Genomic DNA, 17821 nt, shown 5'->3' with positions numbered 1-17821 from the left:
ACTGAAGAACAAAAGGACAGCAACTTGTCTGTTCCCCTTTCCTGATTCCCCAACACTGTTCCCCTCCCCCAGCTCCCCAATAAAAATCTTTAAAAAAAAAAAAAAGAAAAGAAAAGAAAGGAGTCAGTGGAGGCCAGATCAGGTGAGTAAGGAGGGTGTTCTAATACAGTAATTTGTTTACTGGTTAAAAACTCCTTCCCAGACGGTGCTGTGTAAGCTGGTGCATTGTCGTGATGCAAGAGCTATGAATTGTTGGCAAAAAGCTCAGGTTGTCTAACTTTTTCAGGCAAACTTTTCAGCACTTCCAAATAGCAAACTTGGTTCACTGTTTATCCAGTGGGTACAAATTCATAAGGAATAATCTCTCTGATATCAATAAAGGTTAGCAACATCATTGCAACAAGTTCACAAACTTAATTGTCAGACCTCTATATTATTGTCTCCACATAACATCTCAAAGTTCTTCATTCTAGTTATAGTTCAACATGAACAAGAGTAAATCAACTCACCCGTAATTAAATGAAGAATGTAGTTCAAAAGCAGTTAATTGTATTTACATTTAAAACCAGAGAAAAACCACATAAATAAAACATATCAATCTTTCCCCCAACTTCCTGCCAATGGAAGTTCCTTTCATTTATTTCTAACAGTTTTTAATATTCTCTGAGCCACAATAAAATTTTATGTGATGGAGATTAGAGAGGCTACGCTATTTGGAAGTTTGGCTGCGGAGTCTGTATTTCATGCCACTTCACTGCATTTAGTCAAGGATTTCCCTCTTCACCAAAAGGATTAGTTTTCTTCTCACTTCTTTGAGTACTCTTCTTAGGTTGCTAGTGTGAACTAGGTTAATCTCTCTCTTTTTTAACATCTAAAAGATGAACAAACAAAATGTTCAACTTATTTTTTTTAAATAGAACACTAAATTTAGTCTTAGAATTCTCTGTTTGGTAAGTTTCCAGTTACAAGGTCTTGGCTTCCCTTGAGCACAGTGTGAAACAAAATAATGCAGTTTGTTCCTACGGCTGGAACATGCAGAATGGAGTGTGCAGGCAAGGAGGCCTTGGCTCTGGGCCAGTGTTTCAAACCTTCTTACGCTGCCACTCTCATCTCTGCTTCAAGGGCTGCAGACAGGCAAACAGGATCAGCTGTTTCTAGTCCAGAAGAACTAGGAAAGCATGACACACATCATTCAGGTACCTGGGCCATTACGCAGGCTGGCATGGTCATGACCAGGTAGATTTCATCAGGGAAGAGGCCACAACTGAAAAAGTCCCAAGCCCATAAACTGGCCCTTCTCAGATGGCAAGACCAGGTGGTGCTAAGACAATGGAAGCTGTCGGTGGGTGTGGGCAGGACAGGATTTGGGCGAGGCTGGGAAGGAACCCATCCCTTCATGCCAACACTGAAGTGTCTACTAAGGGCCAGACCCGAGGGTGTTGGCGGCAAGACAGAAGTGTCACCTACCACTCACTCTCCAGGCCCCCCCGTGTGCAGGACCTGCCCGAGGCCCACATTCTCTGGAATGATAGTTAGGAAGACACTGACAGGGAGAAGGTTCCAGCTGCTGAGTGTCTTTTTTCTTCCCTAAATGGGGTACTATCAGAAAAGTAGTAATTCTTTCCAGAGTTATAGGTACCACACAAATAATTAGGTGTGGAGGCTCAATTAATTAGGTAATGAACGGTCTTACCACTAAACGATGCTTCCTTCCTAAGAAGGTGTTTTAAAAAGCACGCGCTGAATAAAACAAATATATGTTCCTTTGGAAAGTGCACATGCCTTTGTCATCATTTACTGGATATTTTTCGTTTTCAAAACTTCTTGCAGTACCCCTAAATTACAGAAGGGGCGATTAGGGGTACAGTACCCAGGGGCTGGCAGGATCTGCAGTACATGAACTCTGAAGTCGGGGAGTTAGGGAAGACAGGCCCCAGGGACTCCCCAAGGCTGCGCTCACTGCAGGGGACCGGCACAGGTAGGGCTGGGAGAAGGCCGAGCCTGACCACGCAGACAGAGCGGGCGGGATCTGAACAGTGCTTGTGGAAATGGGGTTCTGGCTGATAGAATATGTATGTCAGGCAGAAATTCATGTATCGACCTTCTGTCTCCCTGGTGCCGAGGGCGGTACCAGGCACACAGGAAGTGCTCACTGATCTGAAATAAAACGTGTAGATGAGCATTCAAAGGCAATGGCCAGGCTGACGTTCTTCCTGTGATTTCAGACCCAGGGGCAACAGAATCACACCAAGAATATTTCTCTGGGGTGAAATATATCCACTGTAAGGGGAACGGATGACAAATGAAAAGTAACCGAGGAGCAGTACGAGGTAGTAAGAAGGGGGTGAGCTTGGAGCCAAGTGAAGTGGGCTTTAATCCCCTCGCTGCTGGTCATCTTAGACGAGGCACTTCAGCTTTCCAAGTGCCAATATTCTCGTCAGCAAGAGGAGGACAAAAACCAACCAGCTCCTAGGGTTGCTGCCAGAAGTAATAAAAAAAAAATACACACACATACACACAGAGGATGCCATAAAAATCTATTACATTTTAAGAAAGGAAAAAACTGTTACTAAAATTACACTGATGGTAATGACTTTGAACACCTCTTGTAATTGCAGAAGTCAAACATGACTTGTATTTATCTTTTATTATTGGTACAATTTTAACAGTTTTTTCCTTTCTTAAAATATGTATACTTTTTTTGGCTCTCTCTCTCTCCATATATATATGTGTGTGTGTGTGTGTGTGTGTGTGTGTATAAATAATATATATGTTTAATATATAATTATAAATGTATATCATATATACACACACACACACACATATAGCACTGTGCCTCGCACATAGTAGGTGGTTCAAAAAGGTTAACTTAAAAGAATTTTAAAATCGTATGGGGAGAACTGGGGGCCTTCCATATAAAATATAGAGTATGAATCTAAACAGGGGTGTTCTACATGCCTAGTCTGTGGGTGCTGTCAACATACCTCTTCTCTAGTCTGTTTACAAGCTACACAAGAAGCTCCTCTAATTACTGTACAATCAGGACTTAATTTTACCAAACCAGTTTATGACCAGCTCCACCAGCAACCTCACCCACCAGATTTGGCTCAGACTATTTTTTTGGCTCTTTATGAGAATTCTGGGATTCTGGAATTCCCTTGGTGAATGGATATTCACCACCATGTGCCTCTGGCTATTGTGACAGTTCCCACACAAAGATTCTGACAATATAGTTTGAGAGGTGGCACCTAATACACATAACCTGGTCCTCAAGGGAAGCCCTGTGAAAGGGCTAAGTATTTCTTTGTAATTCCTGGAAGTTTGTCCCTTTTCTGAAGCCAAAGCCTCTCTTCCCTGACATTGCATCATGACGACCTATTTGCATGTCCCTCTCTCCTATGTAGGACATGACCTTGAGCAAGTCACTCCATCTCTGTGATAGGGCATTCTGGAAAATGGGGATCGTATGGACCTTCTAGGACTGCTATTGGAATTACATGAAATCATCTCTACAAAGGTCTTATTTTAAACCTACCTGCTATCCATCCGAGTTACCAAAAAGCAATATGTATTAAACTCAAGATATGCAAATCTGGAAGAAAAATGGGGCCTTTGTGCTGGAAGAAATCACACTGAAGTATTTACATTAGAGAACAAGATTTAGTTAAGCCTTCCCTATTTATCATTTATAAAGGAAAACAATCAATATACATTAACTGAGCAAAGAAAACAAAAAACTTACATTTTTCTTATACAGAATTATCACTACATTATTGACCAAGAAAGCCTGAAATGGATATTACCTGGCTCTGAACTAAATATTGCTGGGTTTGTCTCTATTGATGCAGTCATTTTCACAGAAGGCACTCTAGAGTGTTCGACAGTTTTTCTGCTTCAGATGGTTAATGAGTCTGAGGAGCGTTAAGCCTACATCTTATCAAACAAAATTGAGAAAAATGTGGTTTGTCAAGGTATGACAGGCCACATCTCGATTTATCAAGAGAAGGTCATCAGAAAGCTCAGGCGAACATAGCCTTTGCATTCTGCCTCTCATCAAAAAGATAATAAAAAGCCACTATTGAGGAAATAAAAGGCAACAATTAGAAAAGTTTTAAATTCCGAAACTGGAGAGGCCCAAAGGCTTGGATAAAACTGACGTCTGCTCAGCTACTTTTTCCCCAGAAAAAACTGCACATAACTGATCAGGCTGCTGCTGATCACATGTGAGGTCTAAGGAGACCCCTCTCCATAAAGAGGTTTCCACCACCAATCGGTAAAGTTCAGTACTCAGTTTCGAATCAGCTCTTTGGCCAAAAAAACAAACAAACAAACAAAAAAAAACAAAAACTTTTTTAAGTCAAAGTAATACACGTTTAGTCTTAAAAACAGAACAAAAAGTACTGAAGGCTTATACTGAAAGACAGCAGCAGTCCATCTCATGATACTTCTTACCCTTAATTCACAGCAATCACACACCATATTTATCACCTTATTTCTAAATAACTATTTTTTTTTAAACTTTATTGGGGAACAGTGTGTTTTTCCCAGGACCCATTAGCTTCAAGTCAAATTATTGTCCTTCAATCTTAGTTGTGGAGTGCGCAGCTCAGCTCCAACTCCAGTTGCCATTTTCAATCTAGTTGCAGGGGGCGCAGCTCACCATCTCATGCGGGAGTCGAACCAGCAACGTTATTCTTAAGAGCACGCACTATAACCAACTGAGTTATCTGGCCGCCCAGCAGTAGCCCAGCTCAAGTCGTTGTGTTCAATCTAATTGCGGAGGGCACAGCTCACTGGCCCATGTGGGAATCGAACCGGCAACCCTGTTGCTCAGAGCTCATGCTCTAACCAAGGAGCCATCCAGCCGCCCTAAGTAACTATTTCTAGATTTAAAATTTTAAACATTAATATTTTACTTCCTGTGTTAGATGTCATTATTATAAACATATACATACACTATAAGGCAGACTCTATTCTAAGAGCTTTGCAAGTATTAACTCATTTTAATTTTACTTGGCCTGAGGTCACCAGTGGCCCAAACAGAAGCTGTTTCAGTGGAGACGGGCTAATTCCACAGAAGACTGAGGAGAGAATGGGAGAGAAATCAGACAAAACGAGAAACAACTCTCTTGGGGAATTCTGTCCAAAAAGGGGAAACAGAAACGGCATAAAGGAGATGTGGGTCAAGGGCGTTTTGTTGTGTTTTTAAGTTTGGGCGATACTACACGTTAGTAAGCTCCTAAGAACGCACGACGCAGGCGAGAGGAGCTCAGTGCTGGAGGAATTTCCTGAAGGCCACCAGAAGGAAACTGAAGTGACCCCTTCCCAATGAGGCATTCTGTGGCCATGTATCTAAAATTGCAATCCCTGCCACCTCCCCACTCCCCACCCACTGTCCTCCGCTGCTTTGTTTCTCAGTACTTATCATGAGGCTACTGCAAACGTGACTGAAAATACCACATACTTGGCTTACCTTGTTGATTCAAGGTCTTCCCTGCTAGGCTGTAGTTGAATGAGCACACGGACTTTTGCCTATTTTGTTCACTGCGGTTTCTCCAGTGCCTACAGCAGTGCCATGACAAATACTTGCTGAACAAAGTCTGGAGGGCAGCGGAGGGCATGGGCCCAGAGGGGACAGACGGTCCACCCACAACAGAGAGGCAGAATGGAGGGTAGAGACCCAGGAAGTTGACAGGTGCAGTACCGGCTCCTGTCACCCTCCTCTGAGCACCTCCATTAGGTAAGTGTAGAATTTCAGGTTAGAAATCTGAAGTTCAGGTTGAACTTCCCTTAGAAGTGCAAGGCACTGCTTGACTCTCTCTGGTTTCTAAAACAGACATTGCAAAATCTCCTATAATTTTGATTCTTAACCTTTGTACAAGAATTACTTTGTCTCTATCCCTATATTTGTAAAATTGCATGATAAAAGGGTTTGGCATCTTCTTTTTTAACTTTTCAAAACTTCTGAAATATATGTACATACAAAGGTATGTACACCACACAAGCAACTTCTAAAGGAAAAAAACTGAGGACTCCAAAACCCAGCACCTAACTCGGAGCTTGACAAACTACAGCCTGAAGGCCAAGTCTGGCCTGACTTCCATTTTTGTAAATAAAGCTTAGTTGGAACATAGCCACACCCACTAACTTACTGATTATAACCTACAGGGTCAGAAACCAGTACTGGTAGCAAAGACCACATGGCCCCCAGAGCCTATTTACTACTGGATCCTTTACAGAAAAGTTTGCTGATCCCTAACCTCGCTCAAGACAGAAAACAACTTTTGATATCCCGTTTGCCTCTTCCCAAATATACTCTTTTCACTCCCTTTGTCGGAACTACTGCTTAAAATTTGTGTTAATCATTTCTATTTTTCCCCTTGTAGTTTGTATACGTGCTTAAATAATAGGCCACTTTGTTTTTCTTACTTGAACTTTATATGAATGAAATCATACTGTGTATTATTCCATAGCTTGTGTCTTTCACTCGGAATTCTGTATTTGAGGCCCAATAGTGTAGTTCACTTTCACTGATACAGTATTCCACTGTATCACTACATCACGGTTTAGCAGTTCTCTGCTGATGGTCATGTGGGCTCTTTGCAGGTTTAAAAAACAAAAACAAATGCTACTATGAACTTGCTTGTACATGTAGCCCACTACACATGACCAAGAAGTGTGGTAGGTACGTGTATGTACACACGTGTATACACACACACACACACACACACACACACACACACACACACACACAATTCCACCCACAGGTGGAATTGCTGAGTGTTGGGCACATGCAAATAGTTTTATGCCAATATTCAAAGAGTAGTACATAAAATTCTCCAATACATCTCCAATATAATATACTTGGCTCTATCGGACATCTAATTTTTGCAAACCTACTGTGTTTTTTTTTTTTAAAGATTTTTATTGGGGAATTGGGGGGATGGGAACAGACAAGTTGCTGTCCTTTTGTTCTTCAGTCTAGTTGTGGAGGACGTTGCTTCACTGGCCCAAGTTGGCACCATCATTGTGCTCTTCCCGGGCAAGGCAGATCAGTCGCTGGCTTCTGGACGGCCGCTCACTGCGGCTGCTGGCCGCTCACGCTGGCTGCTGGCTACATATGGTAGCCCATGGCAACCCACTGCCACAGGGGCTGCAGCCTACGCCGTCACCGGCGACTCACGGCAGCCCAGCTCCAGGTTGAGCTGTTGTTCAGCATCTTAGCTGTGGAGGGCAGTGTCACTGGCCCTCATATGTGGGATCTGAACCGGGGCCCTCTGGCATCCCAAGCCAGTTCTTAACCATCGCGCCACTCGGCTGGCCCACAAACCTACTGTTTTAATCACTGTAGTTTTAATTTGCTTTCCTATGCTTGCTACTGTGGTTGAGCACCTTTCCATATATTTACTAGCCACTTGAGTTTCTTCTGTGACATGCCTATCCACGCTTTTTGCCAATGATAGATTTGTCTTCTGCTTTTTAGCTGTAGGAGTTATTTACATATTCCAGATGTTAATCCTGTTAGTTTTATATATGGCGAATATTTTACCCCAGCTTGAAATCTGTCCTTCCATTCTCTGCATGGTATCTTTTAATGAACAAAAGTTCAGAGTTTTAATTTTTTCCTTTATATAATGTATATTTTGGGTGAATTAAGTCCTTCTCTATTCCAAGATCAGTGATTATTCTCCTGTTTTGTCTTTTAAAAGTTTTTAAATTTTGCCTTTCACATTTAAGTCCTGAATTCATTTGGAATTGTCTTCCTGTTCTTCCCCATGATAATCAATTATTGAAGAATTTATCCATTCCCCCAGGTTTTACAATGCCACCTCTGTTGTATATATAAAGAGCCCGTATACATGTGGTCTGTTTCTACAATCCAATCTCTATTCTGTTCCAACAGTCTATTTGTATATCCCTGTGCCATTTCTAATGTCTTAATTACTACAGCTCTATAAAAAGTTTTGATATCTGGGAAAGCAAGCTTCCGTAGCCCATTCTTTTTCTTCAAGTATGTCTTGGCAATATGTTCAGCCTTTCTGTATTAATTTTAGAGTCCATTTGCCAAGTACAATGGAACATCCTACTAGGATTTTGAATGGAATTGTACGGAATCTACAGATCATTTTGGAGTGAAATGATGTCTTCAACATACTGAGTCTTCCTATTCATGAACATGGTCATGCTTTACCTCTGTCTGTTGGTGACATATGAATTTTCCCTTTATATTCATGGGGTAAGTTATATTAATAGGTTTTCTATTATTACCAATATTTCTGGAATAAACCCAACTTAGTTATTATGAATTATATTTGTATACATTTGGTACTATGTAAGATTGGCTGATATATTTCCTTTCTTGCAGTGTCTCTTTATGTGGTTGAATGCCAAGGTCATATTAAGTGTCACAAGAAATGCTGAAGTATATTCCTTCTTTTTCTCTAGACCATTAAGGAGCTTGTCTAAATTGAAATGATCTGTTCCTTGTGATGTTTGATAAGACATACTTGTAATATCATCTGGGCTGAGTGTTTTGGAAAAAAATTTTATGTATTGACTCAACATCTACAAATTAAATGACCTATTCAATTTTTCTACTTCTTCTTGATTCGATTTTAGTAAATTATATTTTTCTATTTCACCTTAGTTTTCAAATGTTGACATAACATTAATAGTATTCTTTTTACTATTTTAAATATTTCTGCTGCATCTGCTCTTTGTGCTTATTGATTTATTCCTTTATTTCATTTTAGTGTTGGGAAGGAGCAGAAATAACTTGTTAAATCTATTACATTTATCTAAACAAAATCACACAGAAGGTACATTCTTCTTCATCTGTAAGAAGAAAGCTATAACAGAACCTACTACAAACTGTTATAATAAGGATTAAACGAGTTCATAGATGCAAACTGCTTAGCTCAGTGCTTGGCACATATTAAGGGCTCAAAAATATCCTGATTATATTATTACAGGAAATTTAATTCTACTGATAGAATGTCCTATTTTTGTTCTACTCAAGTTTAATGCTCCAAAGCAACAGCACCTAGTTATGCACTAGACTTTTTCAAATGCACTCTTTTTTTTTTTTTTTTTTTTAAGATTTTTATTGGGGAATTGGGGGGATGGGAACAGTGCTGGGGAATTGGGGAAAGGGGAACAGGCAAGTTGCTGTCGTTTTGTTCTTCAATCTAGTTGTGGAGGACGTTGCTTCACTGGCCCAAGTTGGCACCATCATTGCGCTCTTCTCTGGAGAGGCAGATCAGTCGCCGGCTTCTGGATGGCCGCTCACTGCGGCTGCTGGCCGCTCACGCTGGCTGCTGGCTACACACGGTAGCCCATGGCAATCCACTGCCACAGGGACTGCAGCCCACGCCGTCGCCGGCGACTCATGGCAGCCCAGCTCCAGGTTGAGCTGTTGTTCAGCATCTTAGCTGTGGAGGGCAGTGTCACTGGCCCTCACATGTGGGATCCGAACCGGGGCCCTCTGGCATCCCAAGCGAGTTCTTAACCATCGCGCCACTCGGCCGGCCCTCAAATGCACTCTTAATCTACTTAGCCTCATAAAGACACAACAATAAATCTGGTTGGCAGCGCTCTCATTCTGAAACTCAGTCTGGGTGTTCAGGCCCTGAGGTTATGAACTGCACTTCCAGTTTAAAATAAAATTCAAAACAAAGCAAAAGGTCTACTATGGGCTGTTTTCCCCTTGAGGGCAAGGGCCATGCTTTTATTACCTACTATGTGCTAGGAGCCTAGTAGGCTATCAAGAAATTGTGAGTTCTTGATAAGCAAACGATACCAAAGAAATAACAAAACAATGAAGTTATGATGAAAACCATAAAAAAAACTCAGTCTTACAAAGTTTTCATTATTAAGTGTATTATAGGTAAACACACAGGCCCTTCATTTAACAAATTTCCACTATAAGGTCTTTCTACTCTCTAACACAGAGGTACCTGTTAGGCATTCTACTCCCAATTTCTGTATGTAAGTTTTACCTCAAGAGAATAAAATACTGTAATAGACACTGAACTTCAGTTAACAATATACATACTCAATTATTTAAGGGGGATATACTCGTATACTGATGCCTATGATTTACTTTGAAATGCAACAAAAAATACAATAGATTAATGGATACTATGAGGGATGGACAGATGAATAAATATGCGCCAAAGCAAGAGTAATAAAATGCTAATGGCAGAATCTAGATGAAATTATATGGGTGCTCACTGTAAAATGATTTCCACTTTCTATGATTGAGAATTTTCATAGTAGACTATTGGGAAAAATATAAACTCCTATACTTAGCAAGTTAAAAAAACTAAAATAAAAAGAATGTGAAAAATCTTTATATTATATGTATAGCAAAAGTTATTACAATATTAAAAAAAAGCTCATTCCAATTTACTAAAAAAAAAAAAAAAAAGAAAGAAATTCAAGAGTCCTATAAGATAAGTGGGAAAAGCCATTAACAAAATACAAACAGGAAAAAAAATCTATGGTTAGAGGTCAGTTACCTCTAAGCAAAGAAATGAAAAATAAAGCAAACCTGCAATTGCATTTTACGCCTATTTTAGTAGCAAAGTTAAAACACATATGCACAGATACACACACATGTTCTGGCACGGCCACAGTGAAAGTGGTGCCCTCACATACAGCTGGTAACACTCACTGTAAACACGCACAGCCTGCTAGAAAGCAAGCTGGCAGTCCTAAGCCATAGCGCTTATCATCACGTCCTTTAACCTGGTGGCCCAACTCCTTAGAGTATGAACTATGTCACACGGTCAAGAGCAACCAAAGGATGTTCACTGCAGTGTTATCTACTAAAGGATTAAACGACAAACGACCTAAACGGCCATCAAGAGAAGGAAGACTTGGAACATGATGACACCTTAGTATATATGGTAAGGAATATGATACAGGCATGTAAACAATGCCAACGTTAGAAGCTTATGTGGAAGCATGCCAAGTGTTCATACCCCACGAGCAAATGGAAAACTTTTACAGTTGATTGTGAAACTCTAAGAATAAGTGGAACGTGCACTGGTGCTGTCAAGGACCACAAAGAGTTCGTGGAAATGACATGTTACTATCCTGGGGGGACTGTGGCTAATTTCTTTCCTGAAATTTTCTTTAATCTTCAGATACATCTTTCAAGTGAAGTAGAATAATGAAACAGTGCATCCTGAGGCTGCCTACTCACAGTGCTGAGCTTGCTGCACACAATGAGGATCCGGCGCTCATGGAGCATGCTGGCGTACAGATGCAACATGTTGTTCACGTCGACAGCCACAAAATACTCCGTCAGGTTTCTCTAGGAGAAAGAAGAAGGAAAGAGGTGCGGCTTATTCGATGGCTCCTTTTTACAAGCAGTATCTAAATAACAGCATGAGAAACAGAAAATAATCACAGAGTATACGCTCCTCTTTTGCTGTCCTAGTCTCTACCTGGGAGAACAAGTCCCATTCGTGTATAAAATCAGGAAATGCAAAGTAGGCAGAGACCTTAGAGATGGAGCAGACTGAGCAATTACACCTCTGCGTGGTGATTCCCGTTAACGCCAGGAGGTCACACCCAGCGCTGTGTTGCTTTTTATATGAGTTCCCAAAGGTAAGGAGAAGAACAGGGAGTCTGCAACCTCGCAAATGAGGAAACCAAGGCTGAGAGAGAGATATGCCGAGATCAGAAAGTCTAGTAAGTGATGGAGCGAGCCAGGGCTGTGGCTCAGCTCTTCTGACCCCAGATACCAGAGCTTCCCCAACGCACTGTGCCGGAACATCCAGGCCAAAGGAAATGCCAGGGACCACAAGGCTTCCGGCACAGAGCCGGCTCCTGTCCAACGGATGCCACCCACAGAGGCCAGGCACGCTCCTCCCCTGTCACCACCGCTGGGTCCCCCTCCTCCCAGTTTACAATCTCTAAAACGACCCGGCGGGAATTAAAGCAATTTCGAAGATTTACAATTTCCAGGTATTTCACTCAAAAGGAAAAACAAAAAAATCAAAGACAAGCCGCAGCAAATTGTGACAAAGCAGTGTTTTAACTAGCTTTTGTCTGTAGCCTGGGCTTCACTCCTTTCATTAGTACTATAGATTGGTACTCTTCAGATTTCAGCAAAATGTAATGTGTTTCATTTCTGCAACCCTTTCTATACCCACCTGACTGTAATAATACACATGAATATGCTAATTTCTTCAGTGTTCCAGCCTTTCAATGCCACACAATATAATCCTCTGAAAAAAAAGGGGGTGGGGAGGGAAGAATGCTCTTGCCAGGGGTTGCAATTTATAATGATGAAAGATCTGTAGCCCATAAATTCTAGTAAACCAGGTGGATTTTACATGCAAAATAGTATAAAGTGCTTTTCGACAATATTATGGGTTGGGAATAAGAACGGGCACTTATCTTACGATTTATTATTGTTTGACTGGAGCACCAGGTTAACCATCAACCTTTATAAATTGTGAGTGAATGAATTAATAGCTACATACACTGACTACCTATCAAGTACCAGGCACTGTACCAGGTACTGTGCATGTAAAATCGTATGCAATCTTCACAAAAATCCACTGAGGTATTATCCTTTCCTATATATAGATAAAGTAAGTCTGGAAGAGTGCCAGTAACTGGTGGAATCAGAATCCGGACTCAGATCCAACTCCATAACCCATTCGCTTTCCCTTACACTGCACTGTCCCATGTAAGCGCTTTTAAACATCTACAGCAGCGGTTCTCAACCTTCCTAATGCCACGACCCCTTAATACAGTTCCTCATGTTGTGGTGACCCCCAACCATAAAATTGTTTTCATTTCTACTCTATAACTGTAATTTTGCATCTGTTATGAATCGTAATGTAAATATCTTTTTGTTTTCCGATGGTCTTAGGCAACCCCTGTGAAAGGGTCATTCGACCCCCAAAGGGGTCACGACCCACAGGTTGAGATCGCTGATCTACAATGTACAAGGCTTTACATACATTATTTCACTTAACCTTGAAAACACTCCTTTAAAAGGTGTTATTACCTGTTAAATAGAGGCACAGAGAAAGGGAAGTAATTTGACCAAGGTTAGACAGTAAGTGGAGAAGGCATTATTTAGTCTTGGGTGGCTTTGTCTCTAAACCTATGCTCTTCTCTTATACCACTAAAAACAGTAGGCAAAGTTGTATTTTGAAAAAGAAAGCATAGCATAGTAACAAAGAAGGATCAAAGTATGCCTAAAAAAGGAAAGTGTTTCCGTTAAAAATTGTTATCCCATTTACTGAATAATCCTTATGTGCCAGACAATGGACCCTTTACCTCTGTCCTCTCTAATCTTCTCAAAAGCCCCAAGAAAGGCATTATCATCCCTATTTTACAGATGGGAAAACTGAGGCTTGGGAAGGTTAAGTGGTCTTCCAGAGGTCACCCAGCAAAAGGGCCAAGTTTCAAAACCAGTTCTCCTGAATCCAAAACTCTCCCTCTAACCCCTGCACCAACCTGCCTCTTCACAAACTGGAAAAGCCAAACAAAACAAGAAAGAAAAACAGCTTAAGTTAGCCAACACACTTATCTCTTGCCCAGTGGACTGAGGAGTGCTGAGCTACTGATGTCAGGGTGGCGTTTGTCTGAAGACAGTGACATGGCATAGCTATTCTCGCAACCACAAATACAAGGCCCGCCCTCAGCTGAGCATTTCAGTAAAACGCTCAACTGCTGATGAATTACATGAATTTTTCTTTTAGGAGAGGATGGAAGTAAAAAGAAAATAGAAATGAGGAGCTTAAAGAAGGCCAGAAAGCCCATTAGCACTTTTGACAGATCCAAAGATAACTCTGAAGCCACCAAAACGTGGCCTCATGAGTCTGCCAAGAAGCTTCACGCTGGGTAGAAATATGTTACACAGCTTGCCGTCCAAATAAGGAGACACAGCGTCAGAGACAAATCCTGTGCCTTATTTTGGTGGGAGAGAAAAAAAAAATCACAAGGACACTTTTGTGGACGGGGAAGGGTCCATTTCTGACATAAAAACACCAATCGGTTGAGGCATGACCCCAGGCCCACTCATGTTCTGAGAGATTCAAGTGCTTGTTCCAAAAACTCCACACAGGTATGTTAAAAATATGTAACATTTAGCCAAATTCTCTCTAAACTGTCATGTACTTTTTTTGGTATTTCTCATCCCATCTGTGCTGATTACCAAGATATTTGTGTCTAAACAGAAGCTGTCTTTCTTATCTGCTTCCTCCCCGGCCTCTTTCCTTCTGGGATGACACTGCCTACGCAGGTGGGAGTGGGTGGGAGTGGTGACAGCCCTGGGGACGTAGCTCAGCCATGGAGCACCTGTGGGGCAGAGTGGGCCTTGGAAGCAGCTATAGGGGGACACCTGTAGTTCCCACCATGCCTTATCTCAGAAGAAAACCCCTTGGAGAGAGGGGTCTCCTTCCTTGCATCTTCAAGGGTCCAGCAACTTAAGCCCCACCAGTCCTCAATTTATCAGACCTGTCATGCCTTTTCACACCCCCAGGCCTCTACTTCTGCTGTTTTCTCTGCCTTGAATGCTCTTCTCTTTCTTGAGGACATCCATTTACTTTTCGAGACCCAGCTGAAATGTCACCTCCTCCTGGAAGGCTTCCTTGACTCATTTGTCAAGTTCCCCTTTGCGCTTCCATGGCAATTTGTCTCTCTGTTATAATCAGTTGCAAGTACATTTTTGTTACTAGACCGAGGTCCCCTTGGGTAAAATGACATATCCCATCATCTAGCAGTTTGATGAAAGAAGGAATCAATGAGTGGAAAACCACCTGACTGAAGGCTACTGCTGCGGAGTTCAAGTGTGAGCAGCGTGCTGTAGGTGGGGACACACCAGCCTGGAAGAGGGACAAGGTGATACACGAGGAAGAACATAGCATCTGACTTCAGAAAACCTGGGTCTCTGTCAGAGGAAGTGATCAAGTACTTAGCAATGGTGAAGGACCCACAGAAAAAGAATTGATACTGGGGACTCACAGAGTCAGGTAAAGTGGCTGGGTGTGTGTGTGTGGGGGGGGGGCTTTAAAGGTATCTGTGGCTACAGTTATTAAAAGTGTAAACAAATAGGGAGTGTGTTCATCAGGGAATGCAGAAGCAGGTCAGTGGTATGTCTCAGATGGGTAAGAGCCAAGGGTAGGGAACGGGCAAGAAGAGAAGGCTTCCGTAACAAGTTGTCCTAGGTCAAGACTGAAGCCCGAACACAGCGTGAGCTTACACTTATAAAAGACACCAGGCGTGCCCCTCTCCCAGCACTCTGCTGCAGTGGAACTGGGTCTTCAACCTCCCGTTTGTCTCCTATAATCAGCCAGTCACAAACACTTAGTCAACTCCCACCATGTGTTCAGTACCATCCCAGGAGCTGAGCCGAGCAGAGATGAACTAAACACGATCCCCATTTTCTAGAAGCTTAGTCTGGGGGTGGGAGTGGCATCAGACCCAGAAACCCAGTGTACAAAGTAGCGTGGTCCAGGCTACCCCCATTCCAGGGCCTGCTAAGAAGGGCAGATTCAACTCTGCCGAATGGCTATGGGGGGAATCTGGGTGGGGGGATGTATTTGGTCTGGGCCTCCTAACAGGCGTTGACTCCGTGGATGCGGGGCGGTGGGGGGGGGCATTCCGGCAAAGGCAGGGGCATGATGGGCAGGGGGGCTGGGCTGGGTTCAGACCCTGCGGGAGCCCAGACTTTACCCAGGGGTAACAGGGAGCTGCTGAAGGGTCATGACACCCTCACATCTGTGCTTCAGAAAGAGCTTCCTCGCGGTCCTGTGGAGGCGGCACAGGAGCGGACGAGCAGGAGGCAGGGCAGTCCGTGAACAGCCACTGCCAGATTCCGGGCACGAATGATTAAAACAAACTACTCACACAAAAGCTCTGGATATGGATGTGACAGGTTTCTGTAAAGTGCAATCATAGGACCTGACAATGACTGAGACTTGGGAAGTGGGGGGAGGAAGGCTCTTGGACGGCCGCCAGACTTCCAGGTTACTGAGCACCACGCCTGTCCACCTGCCCAGTTTTCTAAAGAGCGAGTCTATTTACTGAATGAAGGATCAACCTCCCTGCTGAAGAACCATCCGTCCTGTCAAGCGTGGCGTTGCTGGTCTAGTGTCCTAGGTTACAATGTCATCACGGCTAAGCCTAAATAACCACCCCCCCCTTGGCTCCCTGACAGTAACTTCTCCGTGTGTCTCACCTGCTAGGAAAGAACCTGCCTTAGAGTGACTGTTTCCCAGCCCAGGCTCAAAAGGGCTCAGTTTTCTTACTGCCAGTACGTTTTTAGGCTTAAGGACATGCCTTTACTATTTGTTGAGGTTAAGCATTATTCCAGCTACATGTGCAGTTATGTCCTTCTGAGCATCTTCCTATCCGCCTAGCATATATTACAGGGCCACTCTGTAGGGCAGGGTGGCAGGGGTACAAAGCAGACCACTGCCCAGGTGGGAAAGGGCTCGAGTCCAAGGAAGGGCTCTGGTTCACAGGGACACAGCAGCCTGGAAATTGGGCTTCAGAAGAGTCATGTACGGCACAAGCTTCTTCCACTCTCCAGGTTTCGTTTCTCATCTCTACAAAGAAAGAGTGGTGAAGTCCCCCTTCTAGCTCGAACCCTCTGTGCCTCTAAATGCAGACAAAGAGGAAGGGAAGGCACTTGACAAAACCCCATTCCTTTCCCCCAGGAGAAGCCTCCTAACGGCTGCTTGCTTCTAGCTGTCCCTGCAGGCTCCTGTGCGATCCAGGTGGCTGGGGACATCAGGCTCGCCGTGATCCACACCCGGGGTTAGGAAGCAGGTGGGGGTGGGTGTGGTGATGGGGAGGTGGAAGGGGCCGATACAGTGGGGCTTAAAGAAAAAGCGTCTTAGGTTCAATACCTTAGAGAAATGAGATAATCCCCAAACCAAAGAACCGACTCTAAGCTGGGTACTCCTTGGAGCCTTCGAAACAGATGCTATTCCGCCCCACGGTCTGTCATTTTATTAGTCTTTGTGACTTCCAGCTTCATACACAGAATAGATGATAAAGACTTACTGTACTGTGTGTCTGGAGGAGGCTTGTAAGGCGAGCGGCTTGGTTTTGTCAGCGGGTCTTATTTCCTGAAATAACTCCTGCTCGGGCTTTTTTACCATAACGTAAACCTTTAAAACCCTCGATTGACTTTTTTTTAAAGAAGAATTTAGGTTTCCTTAGTTGTGTGGCATTAAAGGGAATTATAAATTTGGATTCTAAAATAATCTGTCTGAGAAAGAAAGAACCCCACAAGCTCACAGAAGCCATGAAATCAGAGAAGTATATTACAGGAAAGAAGGCAGAGTTTACCCCGAGGTCAACTTTTATTCCTTTGAGCAAACGGGGAAACCATTAGAATAAACAATTACCTGACAACTCTTAAGAGCAACAATGGAATTCTCTATAATCTCGGTACTTGATAATAGGTCTTCCACGACCACCTCAACTTTGTTTTTCAAAGTCATGATGAGTTCATAAATCTTTTCTATATCATGGTGCATCTTTTGACAAAGTGGAGTCTGGGCAATGTTACATGTTAAGTGTCCTTTTTAAATGCTTTCCTTGCATCATTAACCACTTGGTATGACACTGGCCAGATAATTAAGACAGGTTTGTTTAATATTTCAAATGAAGGTCTATATGCTTATTCATTAATCAAAAGTAAACTTCAAAACCTGGTCGCTAAAAAAAAAAAAAAAAAAAAAAAACCCTTCCACAGTCAGTTTACAATGTAATTATTACTGCATATCTGTTTGTGATCTGTGACTTTTTATAATGCAGGTCAACTGTTTAAAATTTATAA

General features: G+C 42.6%; 1 protein-coding gene across 1 annotated transcript in view; it reads right to left on the bottom strand.

Moving 5' to 3' along the window:
- Positions 1 to 17821, bottom strand: part of DENND1A (DENN domain containing 1A) — a 493284-nt gene that overhangs the window by 234336 nt on the left and 241127 nt on the right. Inside the window, exon 8 of the mRNA XM_019658787.1 lies at positions 11210 to 11320. Coding sequence (XP_019514332.1) covers positions 11210 to 11320 — 111 coding nt within the window. The remainder of the gene's footprint in view (positions 1 to 11209; positions 11321 to 17821) is intronic.

This window comes from Hipposideros armiger, unplaced genomic scaffold, assembly GCF_001890085.2.
Source record: "Hipposideros armiger isolate ML-2016 unplaced genomic scaffold, ASM189008v1 scaffold_290, whole genome shotgun sequence".
Lineage (NCBI taxonomy): Eukaryota > Metazoa > Chordata > Mammalia > Chiroptera > Hipposideridae > Hipposideros > Hipposideros armiger.
The sequence above is the reverse complement of the archived record's forward strand: the minus strand, read 5'-3'. Positions and strand labels throughout refer to the sequence as shown.